The following is a 25,879-nucleotide window of genomic DNA, read 5'->3' as shown; positions in this document are numbered from 1 at the left end:
GTCTTTTCCAACCTTAATGATTCTATTCTGTGATTCTATGAATTACTACCCATCCGTGTAAATGATTCAGATTAGGTCAAACTAACAGAAGATTACAGTAATAGAGGTTTATATAGAAAGAGCAGCATGTCACGTACAATCAAAGAACTGAGTTGTTCCCCATTGGAATCAGGAGTGACCTGAAGTCTTCTGCTCAGTTCCTCAGATAGCTCCTGAGGACTGGTTCGGGATACTGGAGATGCAGGAGGAGGTGGCAATGACAAGCTTAAGGAATCTCCACTTGCACTTGCCTCCTCTGAAATGGTTTCCCAAGGCTAGCAAAAGAGAAGAAACTACGTTAAGGATTTATAAAGACAGATCGAGTCTTCTTTGCCGTTGCCTTCTATGTGACCACCTCGTTGTGGCAAAAACAGGTGTGATAATCAGCCTTAATATTTAACAAAATAAACCAATCTCTGGAACACACAAACAAACACTCAGTGTGAAGGAGTCACAGGGAAAAATGGTTTTCATGTTGACTTCAAAATGGTCTTCATGTTGATGATGACACAAAGCTTTATGATCCAACACAGAAAATGATGTAGATGAAAAGATGCATAAAAAAGAGCTCTCATTAAATAAATTCTATTCGAAATTGTGTTCAAGATTAACTAATTCTGCACTCTTACTAAAAACTTGTAAGAAACAATTAATTTTAATTTAGAATAAAATGCATAATAGAAAGGACTCATTAGCATCTGTGAATCAAATATTAACAGGTGACGAGTGCAACAATAGTTTCAGCAATCTATTTGTTGCTCTGAATAACATCTAGTGAACCAAAACTAGCTTTCACAAAGAATTTTGTCTGTGATTCACATAATAAAATATTCCTTAAAGTTGAATGGGATTTGAGCTTTGCACAAGCTCTCACTCTCTATCAAATTTGATTTATTTAGACTAGCTACAAATTAAACAAACACTCACGCTGATTAATAAAATCTCAGAATTCTAACTAAACCCAAGCATTTTGGGGAAAAAACCAACAGCTTCTCTTTCCTCTAAATCAAGACACTGAAGAAAATTGAAGTACGTGGCAGTTCCAGCCAGTGTGTTTCCCTTCTTTTTACGAATTATTCCATTGTTATTCAAAGCAGAATATTGACAGTGTTTCTATCAATATATATATAACAAGCAATGCTTGGAATTATAAATGTTTCTCCCAGCATTTGTATGGTATTTAATATTGTGCATACATTATCAGTTATGCACAAATGCATGGGTCCTTGAAAGTATAGCTCTGTTTAGGATTTTTATTGTGTCACTGGTTATTTTACTTGGGCAATTTCCATAAACACCACGTAAAAACGTTACTAGGTAAAAACGTTACTATGTATGTTGTATAGTAACTAGCTTACAAATGAGAAACACATCAGCTTGAAGTTTAGTCAACTTCTTAAAACCAAGACCTTTACATACCTCAGGAATGTCTCCACTCTCCACAGGTTCTGGTTCCAAATCCTCACTAATGTGTCTCCGAGAGCGGAACCGTCTATGGGCTGCTTCTTGGTTTATTTGTCTGATATTGTTATCTGAATCAGATCCCACATCACTGGATAGTGGGGAAATGAAAGCATGTGAAGGAGCGAAGAACAAGAAAATAATGAATGTTAAACTAAAACACCTACTTTGTCCTTTGCTTTCAAAACCTCATTAATGCTTTTGATTATAAAAATCATTATTCTTGCATACGTCAGGCTTCATAAATAGAAGACCGTTTAATCCCTCAATCCAAAGTAAATAAAACTGGAAGCACTTCACAAATGTCATGTAACAATAGAAATTACCATTCTTTATACATCACAGTTGGGTGAGCAGAAATGGAAGTCCACACTCAAATATACTAACCCATCATTACTCCTCCTTTCCTGTGATGACCAGAATCATTCCTGACACAGATGTTTTATCTTTGCCCCTGTCTTTATGTCAACTATTACTTTCCTTTTTTTGATAGCCAAAGCAAATGCAAGCTGTTGCGGTACGGATAACTTTTTGAACTGGCTGCAACCACTAGCTTGGCTCACACCAGCAGTGGTGGAAATGGAAAATACCCCAGTTCCCTTAATGGAGACCTGCCTGGCTTGTGGAACTTCTCAATGTGCACAGCTAGGTATAAATCTCTATTACAGTACTCAATGGGCAGATGTTGTTAGAAGGCAGTATTGCATTTAAACCTCTCCTTCAGGATGAGGGACTGTAACTGCGGAAGATGGTTAAGTTCAGGAAAAACTTCTTTGTGCAATCATTTTATCATTGCACATTTTAAAGAACTATGATAAATGAACTACTCTCATTTTCCTACTGCAGACATGGACTGCACAGCACTCAATGTTTTTCCTTGATGACCAACTTAGTGTCTGAGTTACTGGCCTAAAAGTGAGAGGTTATGTACCCTACTTTCAACCTCACGAGACCTTCCGCTCCTAGTGGTTTCATAAATTCATAGAATTTAAAGGCTAAACAGCATCATTCTAAAGTCTTCACTCTTCACCAAACCTGGTGTCATGCAAAAGTTTATCAGTAGTAATTACGCATTTGTTTCGCAACTACCTGTGATGATACTTAGCTAAAAGTGAACCCCTGAGGCCTTCATTTTATATACCCATATGATAATGACGCTTTCTAGTGATGATTACTTTTTGGTATCTGCCAGTCAAATGTTTCTGAATCCATGTACTCTTTACTTCATTCAGCATAATCGAATTACAAGTAGGTGCTAAATCAAATAATTTATAAAACCTGCTTTTTTATAGACACTTATTGACCATTACCAATCATAGTGATAGTAGTTGATGATATTTACTTGACAAAACACACATTGCTTAGTAAATAGCTCAAATAGTTCAATAGTAAATAGTTTAAAACATACAGAACAAAATTTAATTCCATGCTAACTAAGATAAATGCATCAGACAAGAAGAACAAATAGTGCCTTAAGTAAGGACAACACACATTTGTGTAATTTAGCTACGATTACGAATTTTCAAGAAAGAAGAACCAGTACTGTTGTAGTAAGCAATAGTGGAAGAACAGTCGCTACATAAAAATAATGCAAGATGTTTACCTAATGCATGATTTCAGTATAACTCTTAACATTGTCAATTATACATACTTTTAAAAATGTAAGCTTGCCACAGCTTTATAAATCTAATCATAAGAAACATATAATGAAGGCTTGAACAGGAACTCCACATAAGCATAACCAGTGTACATAGGTAATGCAGTCTATACACTGAAAAACAATCAGGATCTCCTCAAAGTTAATCAGTTTTAATTAAGTTAAACTAGTAGAGTTGACTTTTTTTTCTCCTTACCTTTTCAACAAGTGTCTATTGAAGGAAGTAATTTATTCCTTTTAAATTACTTACTGAAAAATTCCACATCTGTCTCCCAGTATTCTAAGGTACATTGTTAATGCACTGACTTCCCTCCCACCCCTTCAGATTTCCTAGAATTTCCCAGAATACCTATGTGAATATGTGATTTGCTGGGGGTGGGGAAGTCTCTTCTCACTCTTAAAAGCAAAAAAAAAAAGGACATTTTCTTTTTAACTGAAGATCTCCAGATTTTGGTTCTCAATTTACTAGCACATCTGTGAAAATTTTTCCATGAATAAAGTAGTTTCAGATACGTAGCACAGTTAGCACCAAAATCGTAATTAATCTGTTACTGAAAAGAACAGTGTGCCTTTATAAAGTGCTTTGTAAAAGTCTTGCTTAAGACTTTTTCCAGCCCTGAATTTGTAAATACAAAATGGTTATGTTTGTTGGAAAAAATCACTACTTATTGATAATTTTGCATACATCCACTAAACGTTGCACTACACTGCCACTTACATTAAACTTGGTCGATGCCACTGAGTAGTCCTGTTGTTATGGTTGACATAGTAAGTCCGCCCCAGGTTGTCCACCTTTTCTTCCCATCCCGGAGGCAGCGGAGGAGGTGGTAACTCCTCCTGACGTTGAGATGCGGAGTCACTGGAATCAACCACATCCCATCCATGCTTAGGAATGGGGTGGGGGGGAAATTAATTTTAAAGTTCAAGTTAAAGAGAAATTATTTCATTGTTGCTTACATTAACATACAGGTGCAGATTCTGAAAATTTTCCAAAGTTCAGAATTACTTAAATGTAAACCATATAGAAATAGAGTAAGCCCCGTGGTTATAGTGTGCACCTCACTTCAATGTCAAAAACACTAAAATCCCATCAGCCTATTACGACAGAGATTCCCAAACGTATTTGGGTGGTTGCTCACTCTAGTGGTGGCCAGGTGCAGATTCCCAGTCAAGAAGCCAAATTTTGAGCTCAGAGATGTATGGTTTGGGATGAGAGCCCTCATTCCCAAGTTACAGATGAGTGCTGCACACTATTAGTAAGGCAAACTGGGGCTGACATTCACTCTGTCAGCCCTAATTGCAGCTAATTCTTTAAGTGGATGATGGCTGATAAAAGTGCTGAGAAGTCTTTAAACCTGCTGTGCTTGCATGAGCTTTATTCTCTGCAAAGTCAATGCTGCCAAGGAAATAAAGAAGAATGTTATAACACCTATTTTGAAATGGCCTCTGAAGAAGAGCTACCTAATACGTTATGTTTATAAATTACTTGCATAGACTTTCTGAATTCTTCTACTTGGCATGACTTCTGCTTCTACTTGCTCACAAACTGAGTCAGACAGACTTTAGAATTCATTGTGGCAGCTGAAATACTTTGAAATACTTGAAATGGTTGAGAAAACGCCAGGCTAAAGTTAAAAAAAAAAAAAAAAAGTTGGGGCGGGGAAGGAGAATAAGGTGCTACTAACACTTCTACCAGGGTTTTATCTTTCAAAGGTACAACTTTTTCTACAATTATACTTGAATCTCTGATAACTCGAATGCTTCCACAAACATTAAGCCTTACCTCAGATTCATCCCTTTGATCATTGTTTTCTTCCTCTTGGCCACCGTTTTTAGGCATATAAGCCATCTTCAGCCTCAAGAAACCCTTTACACGAGATTTGTGGCTAGAAGACAAGGAGGTACATTTCATTCAACAACCCTTAAATAGTTGCAAATAACAAACCTTGAAGTAAGAAATGTTTTAAAATACAAAGGTCCTCTCCCTCACCTTCTTGGTCTGAGAAGGAAATCCTTAAATGTGTATGGCCTTTCCATGGTTGGGTCTTCAGTCTACAAGCATTTAAGAAAATGGCAAATTAAAGGGCTTGCCCACAAGTAGAGACATATAAAGAACATTCACATCACAGATGCGGTAGAAAATGCTAGAGAAGACGTTTGAATAACGAAGTTATAGCAGGCAGACCTCTACCGGTGTGTTACCATCCGATGTTAACAGACAGTTGCAGCAGCAGTCCACTAGATGTCACCGCCAATATCAGTGATGGGCTGAAGCAAGTCTCATTTGTCAGTGTACACAACATTCACAATTCAGAAAGAGGTGGAAAAGACCAACTAAATAAACCCCTTCCAACTTTTTCCAGTCACCCAACAGCGGTGTCAGAAAAGGTTGCATCCATTTCGAAGCAGTATTTTTTTGCACATTAGAAAGCGATGAAATAAAACTCCTCCTCAGTTGGCCTTCATTTTTTATTTCAAAGTCGAGACTTTCAAAAATAATTAAGACTTTGAAATCCTTTATGAAGTACATATGTAACATTACTAGGCTGACAGGTTACATCTTCTGATTTCCATGTAATTGTAAGTTTCATAAAGCCTTAAATCTTGAAAACTTTCTATTACATGAGAATTTCCACTTTTTTATCAAATAAGTTACATCCTTCCTGTCTGCGAGAACATGGATGCCTTAGGTACAAAACTAGGAATTTAAAAATGACAAGGTAAATAAGAGAATCAGAAATCCGTATACATACTTAATCTGTTGATTGATTGGGGTACTTTATTCTAATCGATTGTACGATTTGGGCTGATAAAATTGGAAGCATGAACTGTGTTACACTGAAAGAGTAAGAACATTATCATATACATTCCAGTGAGACTAGAGATCTAGTACCTCAGATTAACACCAAACTTTCTCAAAAAGAGCACACAGTTAGTGGGTACTTCTCAGAATGTTGTGCCCATCTGCCATTCACTAAAAACATACTGTATCTGTAAATCCCTTCCCAGCCCTATCCCTACAAATAGGAATACTTCTCAAGTCCAATTATTTAACTAAACCTTTCTAAACACAGAATAATCTAACTCCCAGACTATTATTCATTAAAAGCTTTGTTATCTGTTGTATTTCAAAGTCAATAAATAAGAATTTAAAAATCAATCCTAACTCATTATCTCAGGCATTGCATCAAATACCATACAGACTTTCACTGAATGAACTCTTGTCCTGCAAGGCATCTCCTGCACTGAGTGTCCACTTAATCTGAGAGACAGACTTCCCATTTTTTCAGAGAGTAGATTTTAACCAAACGAACAGGACATCATAGCATGCATGATTAAGAAGTACTGCTTTTTAGTACTCAACTGTAAGTAATATACATAAAATAAGAAGTTGTATATTTTAATCAAATTTTGCAGATAGTAATTAGATAGTATTAGAGAAAACAAGGATTTTGACAAACAAATCAGCAGTACAGCTAGAATGTGAAAGCAAACATTTGTTAATACACCATGATGTCTCTTACTGAGGTACTGGAAGGATGAATGAGGAAAATATCAATTAGATCATAAAGATATACAGTATGTTTCCCTGAGCATCAAATTAGTACCCACACCTTAATAAGCATATAAATAACTAATTATAACAGAGTATGAGAATACACCCACGGGCAGGTAGGTAAGCACCCTGTGGAGACACTGCTACGTTACAGCTATAGAAAGAATGACCATTCCGAGACACATATTGCGAGCTTTCCCAGAGGAAATTTTTTTGGGAAAAAAGTGGCTTCTGGAGCTGAAGAAATTTTCTGCGAAGATGGGGAGTGAGGAAGGATTTTGTACAGGAATCACATTCACTTTCTAGTGAGCCTAGAAGAAATGGGACATTCTGGACTGCAAAATTTCATCATTTTAGTGTGATGATTTTATTCTTCAATGGCAGTTAAGTAGCTGAACCAGGAAATTTTACAATCTTGGATTTTCTATGTAAAGACAGTAGAAGACTTTAAAACAATTTGAAGAAGTTTAGCATTCCACTCAAATATGAGCTAGAAAGAGATATGCATGCTCATGTTCTATTTAAGTCCCCAGTAAGAGGAGAGTGGAGTTGTACTCTTCCTACAGAATATGGAAGGAAAACAAAAAGCTGCTAATTCCTCAAAATAGCTCACAGAAAGTGTGTGACGTGTCTATAGCTCTATCTCAAATCTTGCTGATGATTTTTAATTATTAAAAATAATGTTTACTAAAAAGGAACTTTAAAATATTACCTGACTCTACAAAATAGGCATGCACTAATACGTCCCTTTTAATTTTATATTTCATAGTACATTTTTTGCAGGACACATGTAGCTTAACACTGGAGGACTTTTTCTACAGTTATGTACAGGCTATTTAGATAATGTCTATGCATATGGATACACGTAAATGGAAATATACGCACAAGTATGGATAAAATAATACTACACAATACATCTCACATGAGAATAGAACGATGCATTTTTCATCAGAATACATTTCTGACCATTCCATCATATTTTTCAACTATTATATTTTATAAGCCAACAACAACGTTATGACTCAAGATCAACCATAACAGACATAGCTAAATACGCATCACTGTGAAAGTCATTACAAAGCCATTTTCCTCCTACAATAACATCCATCAACAGCAAGAATTCAAATTCAGGCACAAATAGCAGCAGTCATGCTAAAATTGACACCTTATTTTGATGTAAACATTTTCAACAACTTCCATCATTCCCATGTTCACCCATTCAAATACAAAAAAACCCCTCCAAGCTCACGGAAGTGAGATTAACATGTACAACATTTTAAAAATACTAACTACAACCAGACAATGTTAGTCATCCAAAACATTATATAATACCAGAAAACACTTATACCAAGCATAAAACAATCACTGTGTAAATATATATGTATATATGCATATATGTAGAATTTACTAGAAAACTTTGTGAAGTAGAAAGTGTGTTTTTTACTATTTGCATAGAAGGTGAAAAACAACTGCAGTGTTTCATACTTTTTGTGCCCTGTGACCTTCTAACTTCAGTTCTTTTGTCAATGATTGAATTCAGCTCTGAAGCATAGGGTAAAGTACAATATGAATACAAAAATCCAAAAGTAATGCTTTTTTGGCACAAACATTTGCAGCAAAGTTCATTTTGGATTTTTGTCTACTAAGCGAAAAAAAAGAAAGACCATACAACAATACTGAAAAACTGAAACTGAAGCAAATCTACCCATGAAATAAAGAATTCATTTTTACTTATCTTTGAAACGATGAGGCTTGGGATGGTAGTACATATACCTAGACATATACCTAGCATCGTATAAAGTAAGTTTGATTACATTTAGGACAGCATTCACTAGTTTCTGAATGTTGAGCATCTCTCAATGTACAGATTATATGCACCATCTATAAAAAGCTGAAGATGGAGTTTCACATCAAAATTTACAGACAGCCAGTGCTATGTCAATTCTATGCTTGTAGAATTAAAGGAGGAGAACCCCATCCTTGATTAGATAGTAAATAGAAATTACACTTAATTTAGGCTGGAATTTTCCTCGCCATGTGAAGATCATGCAGAATCCTGGCCGCCAGGAGGAAACCAGACAACTGAAGCTTTACAGAATTACAAAACAAGCTTTATGCTTAGACTCCCTCCATTTATTAAGAAACAAAAACAAATAGAGAAAACATTACCACCCTCAAATCAAACACCTCCAATATTTGACCGTTGACAATAAAATGATTCAAACTCTGTGTCAATTACTTTTAATTTTTTGCTATTAGAACTCTTACTGCTGTCAAAGAATTCAATTACAGCTAAAATAACGAATATACCACATAGTTACTTCAGCCTTTTGGTTTTCCATGCATTTGCTGAAGCAAATCTGCTAAAATGAAGCTTAGTTGGGCTTATCTATACCACCTGGTTTTTTACACAAAAGATTTCTCTGACCATAGATGTGCATCACTTCCCATGCAAATCTGATGCAAACCAGCAGAACACACCTCTGTGTCACCACTTCCAAGGGTAATGCAAGTCGCTAATTGAAGTCATGAGTATGTCTTTCAGCAGCGGTGTCTCCCCTCCGGTGATTATTCCTGCCCCAAAGCCAGCACAACTGTTTGCATGGCCATTTCATAAACTGGACCAAGGAAACAGTCTGAGTTAAAAAATAAACTATGCAAAACTAACTAGTTATGAATAATGCAGATCTAGTTCAACACGTGAGCATTACACCCAGGATAATTAAGCAGGCAACAAGACGGTGTGAATAAAAGCAGGGGTCTGCCCAAGCGGACGCCACTGCTTACAGAAATGCGCACTGAACTACATACCCAGGACACAGCGACAGCGATACCTGCAAAACCTGGATTAGCATCCACAGTATGTGTGTCTACTGTGAGCGTAACCTCTCCCTCTCCTAGTCAGAGTTCGTAACACGCGAGGAGAAGCAACCAGCCAGGCACACGCTGGCCCGACGCAGTGGTGGGGCAGCTGTCCGTTGATGCGCTCCAGTCATCTCACGGCTCACCTCTTACGCGTTACAGAGATGTCAGATGTGAAGTTGTCATATCTCAGTAACTAAGACTTTACCTATCTGTATAAAACAAACTGAGGTACCTGTACAATGATACGTTTGGTGTTTCAGAAACCGTATGTAAATAAATGACACTGAAAGCAGGCGTTAACCCAAGTATTTAAACTCTAACTTCAAAAAAAAAAAGAAGAAAACCCTCCAAATATCAGCTTTTCTAAGTTATTTGATTCATATTTTTTTGCATATAATGTATTTAGGCTGCTTAAAATTGGGAAAACATCCAAAATACATACTTCCCTATCACACAGGACGGGCAATAGGCACCTACGCGTCTCTTACAGAAAAAATCTATTTATACACATATAGACATTAAAAGTTATATGTATGCGTATTAAAAGCTACAATGTATGCTCTGACAATATCACAGCTTGTATAGTTATTATTATCAATAATGTCCAACGTCAATGTCTAACGAGTGTTGTTGTATGTGCTATGGCACTCATGAATATCTCACTATTTCCATTATTACTTAGGTCCTTCAGATATGTTTACTTTCAAACAGTAAGAAATACAATAATTTTACTCAAATTTGCTACAAAGATCAGTAATTTTACAACATTTTCAGAAGAACTGAATTTTTGTAACTTCTTAAGATCTTGTTGGTTCAGCAGTTTCTCTGATTTCAGTCTGTGGGTATTGGCTTTACAAGCTTTGAAGTAATATCAAAATGCACTATCCACTTTCCCAGACAGAACTACTATCCCATAACCTTAACAGCGTATTATTTAGACAGAAAACGTTTTAACAAAAGTTCTGAAGGAAATGGAGTTTGCTAAGGGAGAATACAACTGTTTCAACTGTAAGGGAAAATCATGAAGAGGAAGAAGCCAGAAGATTAATAGGACAATAATCACCAACGGTAAGGTGAGAAACCACCAGTCTATCGGCCACATGTCATTCATCAGTTGACTCAGACCAGACAAGGATTTTAAGACAGAAATAGGACGAGAAGTGAATCCTGGATGTTGAGAAATTTAACTGATACCAGAGAACAACTGTCTTCCTTGTCCCTGCAAGGGGAACCATTTCTCCCAATTCCTATGCATGGTGGGGCTTTGTTGTCTATAACATTTTTCTTCAAGCCTCTAATGCTATGCTGGGAATGCTTGCTTTAAGAAAATTTAACTGTACTACTTACGGAAATAAATTCTACATAACATCAGGGTTTTTCACATCTGGTGATGACAAAAAAGAGCACACTGAGACAAAAGCACTGCTTACCGGAAGGTGACTAAGTGGCACATCCACTTGACCCAGGAAGTCGTCTCTAGTCTGTCAAATAGAAAAAAAAGGCAGAAAAAGGAGTAATTTTACCTCTAAGGTCACCTTTACATCAGAAAAGCAAAAAATGATAAACATCAATCCAGTCACAATGAAGTAAAAATAAAGATGGTTGAGTACCATTATTTTAGCAATTACTGGTTTCTACCCCTTTATTGTTGCACATTATCTGTTGTTATAATTTATCTATTTCAGCAGAGCATTTTCTGTGACAGTCCACAATGGCTCCTTAGTCCACAGTACATATGTTAAGTACTGACGAAATTCTGTTTCCTCTGCACAATTCAAAGCACAAAGTAATAACCTATTCTTTCCATGAATTAGTCTCCACATGCATTAAAAAGCAGAGTAAAATTAATGTTCACCATGTCGTTGAAATGTTCATGCCAAAACTTGGTGACTTTTTCTTTAAGAAAAATGTCATATGCGCATCTGACAGGGAAGGGAAGGGAACCCAACATCCAAACAGTGAAGATAGAACTGCATGAATTGTAAACATTTTTTCCCAAAATAAAAATTCGTTTTATCACTTTACCAACCAGAAACCAAAGTATTAGAACTTTTTGGGTTTTTTAAAGAATGCTGTGCCATTAATTCAGAATGCTTACTTTGTGAGGAACAGTTACACATCCTTATAACCAGCCTTTTGAGTAATCCTGTATTTCCCACTTGAAGACTTGACCATTCATACGCTGCTTCAGGTTAAGCACGTGGATACGGTTATACCAACATTCGGGCCACACAGCGCCATCACAAATTCACTTATGCACAGCTAGGTCCACACAGAAGTGATAACACTACTTTTCTGCACGTTCTTCACTGTCTATTTGATCACCATCTTCTCTCAGAGTGAACAATCCAAAGGCACCATCTCCCATGAAGGTAACCTCCGACAAGCTGATTGTGGGACCGGGTCTCCATCTAACTATACCTTTATTACTGGGTATTTGAAGCATTACTCATAACTCCACCAACTATATTCCATACCCATTTTACAACTATGAAGATGAAAGGATAAAGAGAGCCCTTCAGGATCTAGAAGTTCAAAGATCTATCTAATCTTTGCAATACTCAGTAGTTCTTGAAGATGCTCAGACTGGACTGCATGCAGTGGCCTAATCACCCATTCATACCTACCACTTTAAAGAGCATAAAAATTCACACAAGAGACCTCAGTGCACTTCTAGCAATCCACTTACAAGGACAGACAGAAGAAAAGGAACGTGAAATATTAGCAGAGGTGGACAAACTAAGGTAAAAACTTTGAGAGGGTAAATGTGCACTGTTATCACTTACTTTACAGCTCAATAAAGCCTAGAAAGAAATGGCTCTCATCAATTTTTTCACCAAACAATAATGTCTGTTCAATCTATATATTCAGTTACACTAGATATAACATTTCTAGCTGAAAATATTTCTGCACTGAATGGACTGTGATTGCTTTAAATAAATTTTAGCTTTTAAGCACTGCTCAGGTGTTATCTTTATCACTTAGAGACACCTCAAAACTACTTCAGCATTTAACAATTTTTATGATTAACAGCATCACCTGAAGAGCAAAGTTGCCCTGGTACCTTTTATTATCAATTAATCTAAATCTCAGAGGTGATTTTTCTTTAAAATGTGGCTGTTACTATCCATCCAACTTCAACGCATCCCTGTGCAAACCAAAAATGCAGGCCATCTCCTTGTTTGAATTGCACACACATGGATCAGTTGATCTGCCCTGTTAGTAAGTAATAGAGGGCAACCCAGAAATAAAATCAATAAAAAGCACAGACAGTATAGTCAGGCACTGCATGGAGAGATTCCTTTCTGCCTCTCAGCACCACATTACCTCAAAATGCCACGCGTCTGAGTAGCTTACTGCTATTATAAAGTACCCCGGAATGTGACAGAGTACTCGCACACTGAAAATGAATCAAGTAACAAGCTCCCACCAAAATATAGTTCATAATGAGAGTAAGACCACAAGCAGCAGCGTACTGGCCTGCGATGCCAGGCCCAGGCGCTCACAAGTGCTGTAAAGAGAAGGAGTAGTGACTGGACCAACGATATTCAGAAGAAGCTGTGCAGACACCAGATAAATATTCCAATTTTTTCTTTATAAACAGTTCACCTTTCTGACAGATTTTCATCGACATGTTTGCACTTAACCTAACTGGAAGCACATAGTACCGCTCTGGACAATATCTAGGGAGGGTATCTTCAGAGCTGTATGGAGGTTGCCCACATGGTAGTGATGTGGACGTGCTGAAAGCCAGCTCTGCAGCTAATCTAATCTACTCATTGATTATGATTGTCATTTGCTCATTTATAACAGCAATTCACTGTTCTAGCAACTCGGATTAAGATTCCTTCCCTCCTTCCTGTGATGAAAGCCATTAAAAACATGGGAAAACCCCCAACAATCCAGAAACTCCACAAAACCACTGAGGAGCCCCAGGCGATTTCTTGTTGAAGGGAGACTGTGGGAAGACAGTCCCAAGCCTCCCTTCGTGCAACCAGATGCCCAAAGGAATTGGGCAGCTTCTGAGCCCCCAGGGAAGTGACAGCTGCATCACGGGGCACCAGGGGGTCATTCCTCTGACCCCTCACCAGGAGGGGCCATCTCCTGCTCTGCATCCCCCAAAGGTTAACCAAACGCCTACCTTCAGGGCTGTAAAAGCTCTCCTGAGGCCAACACAGGGTCCTCACAGAAGGGATCAAAAGAGGATATCACACTGCTGTCTCTACACTCTTAATTCCCACCAGTGCTTATTATTTCTTTCACAATCCACCCACAATTGAGAAAACCTTTCATCTTACAATAATTTTGGCCTGAAATGTGGCCAACCCTGAAACAAATCATCTGAAATGTAGATACTTTTTCATAAATCAAAAATACACAGGCTGTTCTAAACACAGAGTAACCCAGTAACGTGGCCATAGGGACAGCTGTCACGAGACCTACCCAAAAGCACCATGCCGACAAAATGAGGCCTGGGCCGCGTCTGCTCATCTCTCACTGACCAGAGGAGGCTGGTATGGGCCGGAGGAGCGAGACCAGAGATCCCTGCGCTGCCGTGGGGAGGCCGAGCGGAAAGCTCTGCCGAAGGAGCCTGGGTGGCGTCTGCCCGGCTCCCAGGCTGTGGCGCGGGCAGGAGAGGAACAGGGAAACACGGACGCACTGCAAGCAGCCCCACAGCCCTGCCACGCGCTCAGGGAGGGAGGCTGGGGGTAGTAACCCAGGAAACTGCCTATTTAATTGAATACAAATATATGATGTTTCCAATGCTATAGACACACACACAAATATAACGTAACTCCCTTTAAAATTAGTTTGTTTTAAAGCCAGACTTAAACCATATCTCGGCAATCCTACGCTTATCAATCATTTTAGCATCTTACCTAAACACGATGAATTCTAGCATTTTGATCTAGATTGGAAATGTTATATTCAACATTCAAAGGAACGAAATTTGGGCAACAGATGAGGTATAAAGTAATTAATTAGCATAGATGTGTGTGCTTTGTGAGTTGGTTACTGTGCTCGATGTATACTTGGTATTCATTAATAAGATACAAATTTTCAAAATAAAGCATACTGCATTCTTCAAAAATCAACTGTCAGGGAAAACAATTTCTCCCAGATACTGTTTATGATACCAGATATCAACCCTAGTGATTCCCAAATAACCTGCTGCTTATTTATAACCATGCTATGCACAGAATTCCAGGAAGTGCATACTGCTGCTCCAAAGCCAAGTTTACATATTTCTCATAGCAGAGCATTAAGTTTAATATTAAAATTCATATTTTATAGGATAACATCACAAGAATTCTGTTTCTACTACAAAGATAGCATAAAGTCCCGTGATCCCCAAAGCATGGACATATACTGCTGTGCATATTATCTGCCCATGGAACAACACACAAAGAGTATCTGCACCAAGGAGCCTGCGTTTTTTCCAAATTTAAGTAAAAACTGGTAACAGATTTTTCATTAGGGAATTTTGACTATTAATCTTCTTCCTAGCAACTACTGAAAAAACCTGGTAGCATGCACTGCTTTTAGAGAATTAACATATTTCTCCCTTTACATTGGCAAATACCAAGTATCTTCCACCTCCTGCTTCAATACAGTTACTCAAGTATCAACTACTCAGAAGAAAAGATATACCTATTTCTAGATCTCTTCATGCAGCTTTTAGTTCAAGAAAAACAGAACTCATGGACATGGAAAATTTTCAGGTTGGTTAGAAACAGAACTGTGACCAGACATGGATGCAGTTTCACTATGTATGTGGGGAAGAGGGTCCTTCCTCTGCACCTGAGATGGGGAGGAAACCCCACCGGGGCTTGATGCAGATGTGGGGACATAAAGAGACGAGTCTACAAAGTTCCCTCAGGGTATTTCTCAGCAGACATACACACAGGTGACTTACATCCATGTAATATATCCGATATATTCTGTAAGCAGACATGCTGTAAGTATACCACATATTTATCTGATTTTAACATATCTAGAAATCATGAGAACTGCTACATCTACACTGAATAATTGATTTTATCTGGTATTTCCAGATGCTCTACAGCCACAATTGTAAACTGGGCTGTAAGAACTGTGCAAATTCCAGACTGATGTTAAAAGTCTTCACTTCTACCCAGACCAAGTTTTCAAGAACAAAAGTAAACCCAGCCTTAAAAGCAGCTGAACCAACAAAATCTCTTTGCCTGTGGTTTTAGAGTGGAACTGGAAAATCCTTAGTTCTAGCCTGGCTCTGCCAGTGAGCTGCAGTGACAGTTTAAAAAAAATTACTTCCTCAGCTACTCCTATGGTCATCTCTACTGGTACTAAGGTTCTTGTAAAACTGAATCTTTACGCAACACGTTTGACTATACACATACATTCATACGAAAAATTATTTTGGGGGGGTTTAGTATATTCATATTTAGCATTTTAGAACATTTTTGTTCTGTGAACAGAATTTTGTCTTGCAGGCCTCCACATTTCTATTATTTAGGCATTCTCATCTTGGGGTTTCCTGCTTCCAGAAAAGGTACCTCACAAGCCACATGAACCTTTTTTCCTGGTCTACCATATATTGAATTTCCAGTACCTTATTTTTCACATTTCTCATTATAATGCCTGTTTCAAGAATCTCTTTCTCATTAAAATAAAAAGGGCTATCCAATCCAAAGGCTTGCCTGTTTAACTGCATATTGCAGTGCTGATTGCTGCTCAAGTCTGATCTTCCCACCCCCCAAGACAGAGAGTAATCCACTTTTAACAGTAAAGACACAGTATGCAGATGCTTATCAACCTACAACTTGAAACAGATTTTACCAATCAGAATTACTGAACTATTTTTCAGAGCTATTGGCTAGGCAATGATGCTTGTACGTATCATTATATCCTTTATTTTATATAGGTGATTATATAACAATATATGAAGGTAAGCAGTTATTTAATTTTTGTAAGCAGTAAACAAAAGGAAAAGTTAATTCACTGGAGAGAGACTGCAGCTGCCAGCAAAATCTTTACTGCCAGTTTTATTGTTTCAGGTTTATGAGAAAATCTTGATGACCAGCTGGAGTTGTCAGAAATAATCACTCTCAACATATGCCTTCCTCTTTAGAATGCCCCGGCAGCACCCACGGCTGTGTAACGCCTGGAGCCGCTCTGCCCTCGCCCATGACTGCCAGGCTGCAAGCAGCAAGATCCCTGCAGGACCGTGACTGCGTGTTGGACGGACTGCAAAACAACATTTGTGTGAAGCATCTAAGTAAGGCCCTGCACAAGTTACACAGCTGGGAAGGATCACAAAGGGACAAGAAAACTGCCAGCATGCATTGTCTTTTGGAGGGGCCAACCCCTGCTTAAACGTCACTGTTGTCTCAGTATTTATTCTGTGCTATCTATAACGTGGCTTCTGTGTGGCCAGATAAGATAGGAAAAGCACACGGCAGGGAGGGGTAGAGGCATGTCTCAGATGTTTTATAACAGTCTTGCTGCAAATCCTCAGACAAAGTATAACAAAAGCTATCCCAAAACTTTCTATTTAGTCTTTAACACTCCAGAGCAATTTTAAAAAGTTACGCCATCCTCTGTTCCAAACAACCACTTGCCAGAAGGGTTTTGTTTGGTTGGTTTAGTACATTTACTTCTGAAGAGAAGAAAGTCAGTGAAAAGATGAACCAATCTGTTTGGTACAGAAGAGACTCCTAGAAAGTTTTATTTTTATTTTGCACGTCACATCACAAACTGACAAGTATTCCTCACCATCCATTTTAAGTTGGAATTAAAGGAGAACAAAAGCCCACTTTAGAATAACGATATTTGAAAGTAACAAAAAAGCTCATGACTATTTGAGTTAGGAAATAAGTATTATTTTTAAAATCTGGTATTTATTCAGTTTTACAAAGGATGTAAAATCTCACTACTTCAGATACTGTCCTATTTTCCTGCTAGCTCTCTCAAAATGAAAGGTAATCACTTCTATTTTTTGACAGAGACATAAATACATCCTGCCTATTTAGGAAACCCCAATCTGTCCAACCATCTAGTTTATTTAGGCATTGATCTTGTAGAAAAGCAGTACTAATGCAAGAATCCTTTGATTTCTCTTCCGTGTGCTCAAACACATCAGGCACGTTAGGTATTCTGTACACTCAATTTTCTTGAGTGTGTGAGAGTTACCCATTACATCAGCACAGACATTACAATGAAACCTGGTCACTATCACGGAATCCCGAGTGTAGACAAAATCTCAAATATCCAGCAAATTACAGTGGGAAAAAGGATGCTTAACCTGTTGAGGTTCATGGAACCTATCCAGCACAATACATTTGTTTTAAGCCATGTCCAACATAAGGGAAATAAAGGGAGACACTCTTGCTTCATGACTCAAATGATTCAATAAGACATTAAAATATAATCTAATGTTAAATGTTGCAGCTCAATCTGCAAGTTAAACTGATCACTGAATACCATTCACCTCAAAAAACAATACCAAAAATTTAGAAAGTCAAGCAGCTGCTGAAATGGTCAGGAGCAAATTTTAATAAAACGCAGTACAAGAACCACCCAACACAGGCCCTCAAAGTTCCCAGAAGTCCCAAGCAGAAAAAGATTAACCACCCATTCTAGCCTGAAACTCACAAAAATCCAACTGCAAACCCAAAAAGATTGCACACAGGTATGCCACCCCATTGCAAGGAGGACTGAAGTCGCATGGTGAGAGCCAACAGGAGGAAGTATTTTGCTACCAACCACTCAACTCTTGTGTGTATCTCAGACAACCAGTACAGACGGTAGTACAAGCTTAGAAAAACAACAATTAAAGAATGATTCACTTCTTCCTTGATGCCTTCTATTACCGCCCATCCCACCTCCTAAAACCATCAGGAAATTTCAAGGTCAATAAATCGCTTCCTCTTAGGCACAGCACACAGAGACTCTGTGTTAAGGAACCATTACACTGGACTTTACACTTGCATACTCGTAATTACTTTTCACTTCCAAAAGGAAGTAAGTCTCAGAATTAGGTACTGTTGTTGGGAGCAGTAGGAGTGGCAAGGTTCGGGCACCTGATTTTCGTTTTAATTTAGAAAGTTAATACAGAAAAGGAGATAACGTGCAATCGAGGAGGATAAGGACAACTAGCATAAGTAATAACTGCTGGAAGAAAAAAAGATACTAGTTTAAAATAGATTTAGAACAGAGTAAGTGTATGTACAATTTTACTATCTAGTAAAGTTTGTCTGTATTTTACCTTTTACCTATGGTATCATTAAAGATCAAAATTAGAAGATAGCTATCATTAAAGGCAATGGCACGAGAAAACACTTCATTACTATTAAGTGTTATTAGTAGTCAGTGACTTAAAAAGCTTTAAAAAACAACTACTTTAAAATTCTAACTTCTGCCAAACAACTTACAATGTGAAACAACTGTTCAGCATGTGAGATTTAGGTGACAAGGTGACACTCGTAAGCCAAATGCATGTAAAAATTAGTCTGCAACTTGATATATCCAAGCTGCAAAGCCAGTAAGAAAAGCCTGGGATAAAGTTACACCACCCTAAAAGCCCTTGGTCTAGTAAAAAGTATAGAAAGGAAAGCATCCATCAACATGTAGGTACAAAACATGAAAATTTAGGATGGTATACATGGACCTCAATTTTACTTAATACTGATGCAAAATGGGAGTCGCATTTAAAAAGAAAAAGTATGAATAAAGTATTGTATTGATCTTAATTTCAAACATCTAAGTTTGTTGTTTTCCAGCAGGGAAAGTGTCTGTAGTGAACAGTTAAGCTGTTATAGACCCTTAATAATTGACAGCTAATTTTTTAACAAAATTACAGAATAATCTCAAATTCAGAAAGACAGCACTTCAAGAAGGGTTCTAATAAGCTTCCAAGAATGAGAAACTTGCTAATTTGTCTGAAAAAGGGTCACATGGATAAAGTAGCTCTTCGGAGGAGGAAATCCCAAGTAAAACTGGGACACTACTTGGTACACATGAGATTCTAGATAAGCACGTACCAATTAAAGTCTTCCTCCCCTTATATTTTCGTACAAGACATGTTCTTGCAGGAGTACCCGCTTATTTCAATTCTGGAATAAAAGATAAATATTACCTCAGATGTACCCTATTATTTATCTTAATTCTTTAAGTATGCCTAAATATAGTATTCACTGTAAGATAAAACAGGATATTACAGTAACCATTGCAAAGTAAGACTAGATCTGAGTAATGGCTGAGCGTATATGAATAATCACTATAGGCAGCTTAAGTCCGCTTAGCTTTATTCCAGCCTAAATAGAAATTAGAAGTTCAGAAAGTAACAGAGGTACAAAACAGGTCAGTCAGGACCTTCATCAAAATGTTGCACGAATGATTTGAAGGATTTGCAGGAGGAGTGGGCAGATCTTGTAGGTCGACAACTAGTTGCCGCAGCTGGTATTGACAAAAGGGATTGCGCTTTTTAGCTATGTGTACAAATATCTGATTGCAGGGAGTAAAGAAGATTAAGCCAGACTCGGCAATGCCTAGCGACAGGACAAGCAGCAGTAGGCAGAAATTGAAAGACAGGAAATTCCATTTAAACATAAGACAAAACTTACTTTACTGTGAGGCTGGTCAAACACTGGAATGGGCTCCCTAAAGACTGTGGATTTTCCATCACTGGAGATACTCAAAACCCAATCGGACAAGGCCCTCAGCAACCCGCTCTGTTTGACCTGGATTTGAGCAGGCAGTGGACTAGACAATCTCCAGAGGTCCCTTCCAGCCTCATTCATTCAATGATTCTGTGACTAGTAAGTAGAAAAAAAATCCTCTTTTTTAATTGATTTAGGTTGGATAAGATGGTATGGTCATGTCTGACCAGCTGCAGGCATATTACATTGAAAGAAGGCCCGGCATGCAACTGCAGTTCTCTCCCAGGACCCACTGTATTCATGCAGAGGCATCCGGCTCCAGATACTCAAGACCTACTTCAAACTTAACTGCTGAACTCAAGTATGTCAGGCAACCTCTAGTAGATAATTTCTCTGTTAAAGTGTTTTTTTAAATACACTTTCCTGCTAAATTTTCACACATACCATTCTGGTTTATGTTTTTATTTTCATCTTGCATCTTCATAATGATTATTCATATATATTTCCATGTAACGTCTGGGAGCAGCCAGTGCTAAGTTAACACATTATCATTTAATTGATATGTCTTAGAGGGATTTGAAGAGAAAAAAAATCCTAATCAACAGAAAAATACTATTAGAAAAACCTACATGTGTACACAACCAAACACTCCTAATATACACAATTCTCCTCCCAACCAACGACTTCAATGCTGCAATTTAGTAATAGGTCAAATTGGCGAAATCCTGTGTTGCATCTTCTGATCCCTAAGATGCACTTACATCATCAACTGTCTCAATAGCCCTGGGTCTTGTACTTTTGAAAACCTTCCTGTTTCTAAAAACAGAACAATATACCATGTGTTTAAAACTGATCACAAGTAATGCAGCATGAACTTCTGAAAGTGTCTGAAAATTTTACGATGTCCAAACAGCAGTAAAAAAAAAAAGCATTTTGGCTATGCAGCAAAACTTGATCAATATGTACTTAGTTATGCCAAATGCACAACTCACTCTTGCAGAACCTAAGGTTTTATTTCCATGTCAATGAACTCATGTCAGTGACATGAATCTAAAAAGTCAACAGCCAGGATACTTTGAGTGGTTTACAAGCTATCACCTGAGACGTAGTACCTCAAACACCTACATGTTGTTATGGTATCAGTGCAGACTGTGCACTGATTGTGAAACAGTGTGACTCAGGTATTCAGGCGATACTGTAAAAGTAGCGTATCAGCAGCTGCATCCAGTCATTTACTAGGTAAACATAAGAAAATAATTTAGATAAAGGATTGACTGATCTAAGAGTTCCAATCTGTGCAATGGAATTTCCATTTACAATCATTACAATTAGCATTTAGTGACAAAAGCAGATCAAGTCGTTCCTGATCCCATGCCTTCTGCTTGTTCCCTCCCTGGCACTGTAGTATCTTGCACCTCCCACCGTGCTCGCATGAACTAGATCAAGAAATTAAGCTGGCTTTAAAAACAGAACATTAATTGCCTGATCTAGTTCACTAAATGACTCTATTAATAATTTCATTGGCATAACTGAGGAGGATGGATGGTACAGCACAGAGGCAGGAGCCAGAGCAGGAGGGGCAGGACAGATGTGTTGGGAACGATCACAAATGGGTTCCCACTGAACACTCTTCTTGTCTGAAAACGTGCTGTTGGTCGCCTTGGCCTGGGAATCAGCAACACCTGCAAACCACTGGAGTGATGTCTCACCAACATTTGTAGGTGAAATTGAAGTACTGGACAGAGAGACAGGGAAGATGCAAAAAGAAAAAAAAAAATTAAAAGATACAACAGAATCTGTGTTGCTGTATGTTGACACCCCTCTGTGATGTGGAGGTGAGTCCTCATCAGCTGTGGTTATCAACAATCCCACAGAGGTTTTCAGAGATGTTTTGGTTCCCTGGCCAAATACCAGATTGGGTAATAACACTCCACCCACCTATGATTCCCTTGGCATTTTCAGTTGATCATGATGTTCCCAGCTTCCTGACCTAAAAATTGTTGTGTACTATTTCTGTGCACTGTTTAAACAGATGCCACATTCCAACCCAGATATTGCTTGATTTCAGAGATGGGTGACACGATCCCCATAGTAAATTTTACTGTTTTTTTAATCCCTGCAGCTTCTGCTTAAAGTAAAATACTCAAAGTCCACACTCTTCTAAGACCGCAAATGCCCTCCACCATGTTTCAGTGCACAACTATGTGCCTAAATTACTAGGGCCTGGACTATCCAGGGCTGATGGCAGAAACAGTCTGAGTCCACCTTATATTTAAATTTATTCTAAGTAAATTAAAGCTATGTTATTTCCAAACTTTTCAAATCGTTGAAATACTAGTGGGTAATACCTAATGTGTCAAGAATGGTTGTGTGAAGGACACTCATACGAACATAATTTGGTGGCTCTGGATCACAACATAGGTACCTGTGCAGGCAGTGATCTGATGGACATGCTTCCAGGGTCAGGTGATGAGGAAGGGTGGGTGTGATATTAAACTGTTCTGAGACCATCCTCTCCCAGCAGTGCTCCATCACAAACATATAGGATGGAGAGGTAAATGCGTGGAAAAGACTGCAGAACTGCCTGTATGCACACTTCTGCACTGTACTCATCAACTAACTGGGTTGCACTGGCGGCATGCGAGACCTTCAAGCTGCAAACAGAGATAGATAATAAAAAATACAAGATGTTTTGTATTATAAACTCAGATCTCGTGTCCTGTGGGTGCCTACGGGTCAAATTTTTATTTTCTGTTGTTTAGCTCCTCATCTTTCTTTCATGCCTAACACCAGGAGCTCCTGGCGCTGGGGGAGTGAGAAAGTCACACTGTGCAATCCACTGCAGCGATGTGCCCTGTCACGTAACCAAACAAGGCTGAGGGGCTATTATCATTATGGGACAATTTTAACACTGGCAGCCTTAGTTGCAAAGAATGATCAGTATGTCAGTGTAAATCATCCCCTGAAGGTGCAGAAGTACACGAGGCTTTGGGGACATACAACCAAGCTTTAAGCTGATGTTTTCCAAAAGCCAAAAGCTAATGACACAGTTTAAGCTGGGAGAAACTGGCAAAATAAACCAACCTGGCAAAGAAAAACATGAGACTGCAAAGAGGCGATTACCACCACTGAGCAAATTCAGCAGCCAAATTGTTAGAATACAAAGTGTAAAATTAAGCAAGAATTAAGCAAATTTTACTTATGTATTACTTAAGCCCTGCACTTGAGATACGATGTACCATCGCTGCCAAGTGCCAGGGAAACCATTCCAAGAATTCTAAAGACTGTCTCACTTATATACCACTAAATTTTCACAATAGGAATACAACAGAGTTGCACATACCAAAAAGAAAAATACCAATCCAACAGCAGAAAATACCTGCTACCTTTAGATAAAACTACATGGAATCACACATAGAGCAAGCTCTTTCCCCCCCTTAATGAGCAAACACAGAAACACATTACAGTGATGTAACAATGCAGCAAAGTCCTGTTTTTTGTTACTTTATGACAAAACCAGCATTCATTTTACAAGAGCAATTATTCTAATATAGGAAGCCATTGTTGCATTAAAAATATTTTTACAGATAACACAACAAAAATCAATCTTTTTGTCCTCCTCAAGAGGGGAATGTGTTTAAAGAAAACAACAGAAGAAATGACAAACTGAGACACATATATTCCCTTCTCCCCACAAATGCAATTAGATCTTCAGTTTCCTTAATTTGTCTCTTCACTCCTAGAGCCCTTACATTTATAATAAGGTAAGTGAATGGGGAAAACACTGAACTTTACTTTTACTGAAGGCTTTAAAATGACAGGGATATCTTTTTGAAAACTAGCAGCAAAACATGATTTTATTAATTAAAACAAAGCACATTCATCTTTAACTGCTTTTGATTATAATCTTAAAATATTAATTAGCCATCACAGATCTCTTTCTACACCTAAGGCATATCAACTCCCTGATCTCATTCGCATGAATAAAGCTACAATGATAATTTTATTATATTCATTTATCATTTGATGAAAGAAATACCAAAATCAAATCCTTAGTTGGCAAGTTTCAGAACTTTTTCTCTCTTCTTACTAACTGAACTGCAACAAAACTCTTTTCTTTTATATAAAACTTAAAGGAATTCTGTCAGTTACTAGTGTAACCTCTCCTTTCTTAAATAAAATATTTTCATCAGTACTTCCTAGTTCCCAAGCATAACTAAAATTCCATTTTTCCACTTGATAGCAATGGCAACTTATACTTTTGCAGTTAATCTAAGTAACATGGACACAAAGATTTTTACTAATCTATTCTTAATCAAAAATGTTCTAACAAATAAAAGGTTTGAACGGTCATATCTTGAAATCTCAGCTGAAATTAAAGATGGTTATCACTTTAGAGTAATATATAAGGGAAAAAAAGGTCACTCTGCCCAGAATTTGCAAAAGTTTAACTGAAAAATCTCATTTAACAAGACATGAATTCAAAGACTACTCCTATGGCAATACCTGAAATAATTACTATTCCAGTGTATTTCAAACATAGTCACCTAGATTTGTATGACAGAACCTTAAACTCTGGTTTCAGTTAAGGAGGAAACCTCATACACCAGTCTACTGAGCTGATTTGTCTAACTGTACTTGCAGTCTCTCCTTCCTTCCACAATCATGATAAAAATAGCTTAAACTAAAAAAGAAAAACTGTCACTGATTCTGCATTTTAGACCAAATGAAACACTTTCTTCCTTGTAAAATTATTCCTGTACCAAGCTTTTATTAAAATTGCATTATTACAAAAGTAAGGCTAAGCTTTTTGCATACAGAACTTACGCTTTATTTCTACACTTAAGACATGACAAAGTAGGAACTAAAAGCAAGAGGAGGAATAGTTAACACTGCAATTATCAGCTTAGAAATCATTAGATTAGAACTAATTATAGTTTATTACTACTGGAATTAATTATTAGAACTTTTATTTAAAAGGTGGCGTTTTAAATTGTATTCCAAATACTGACAAAATAGATAAGTATTCATAAATCTAAACTTAGTGTTCTTAAAAGCACAACCAACATGGAGCAGTAGTTACATCAGTCCTTACTAACTGCTTTCGTATTTGGAAAGGCACTGCACTGTAAAATGTTTTTCTCATTACCAATGCTGCCTTCGCAGGGAGCTGTTTCAACAGCAAATACCCTGTCTGTTTCCAGCCTCTCCAAATACCGAGATGCCTTATTAACATCCTCTCCAGATTTCACAAATCTGACTACTTTATCTGTGTTAGATATGAATTCACAAAAAAGGTACTATTAGCACCTTGCATCTTAAAGAAGTCCACACTGTGCTCTTCTCTTTTCTGTAAGCTCCAAACCTGCAATTGTTTGACTTCATGCCAGATTGAGGGAAGGCAGAAGTGTAAAATGGGCAGCGACAACTCAAACATTTAACTGACTAAAAACTTTTTTAGTCAGTACCTTCAGCACGTACAATTTGACTGCGTCTTTCTTAAACACATGAAAAAAGTTTTCCTTCCCCCTGGCTGCACTTTGAAGGAAATGCTAAGCATTGCTTTGCACTTTGGCACAAAACTTACCAGAAGCCAACTTCTGGTAACACCAGCCAGCCATCACATTCACTGACATCCCTGGTGCTTAACACACTTGCTCT

At 37.8% G+C, this 25,879-nt stretch overlaps 1 protein-coding gene across 1 annotated transcript; it reads right to left on the bottom strand.

Moving 5' to 3' along the window:
* Positions 1-137: 137 nt before the first annotated feature.
* On the bottom strand, positions 138-25,854 carry LOC104082343 (E3 ubiquitin-protein ligase NEDD4-like; the record flags this gene model as incomplete). The annotated part of the gene is made up of 9 exons (XM_009585444.1): positions 25,806-25,854; positions 25,368-25,487; positions 14,081-14,307; positions 11,009-11,059; positions 5,148-5,209; positions 4,941-5,043; positions 3,876-4,042; positions 1,459-1,591; positions 138-314 (listed from the first exon to the last, which is right to left on the bottom strand). Coding segments are annotated over exons 1-9 (1,089 nt in total), but the record flags the coding sequence as incomplete, so codon positions are not given.
* Positions 25,855-25,879: the final 25 nt, after the last annotated feature.

The sequence above is a fragment of the Fulmarus glacialis genome, unplaced genomic scaffold, assembly GCF_000690835.1.
Source record: "Fulmarus glacialis isolate BGI_N327 unplaced genomic scaffold, ASM69083v1 scaffold7229, whole genome shotgun sequence".
Taxonomy (NCBI): domain Eukaryota; kingdom Metazoa; phylum Chordata; class Aves; order Procellariiformes; family Procellariidae; genus Fulmarus; species Fulmarus glacialis.
The sequence above is the reverse complement of the archived record's forward strand: the minus strand, read 5'-3'. Positions and strand labels throughout refer to the sequence as shown.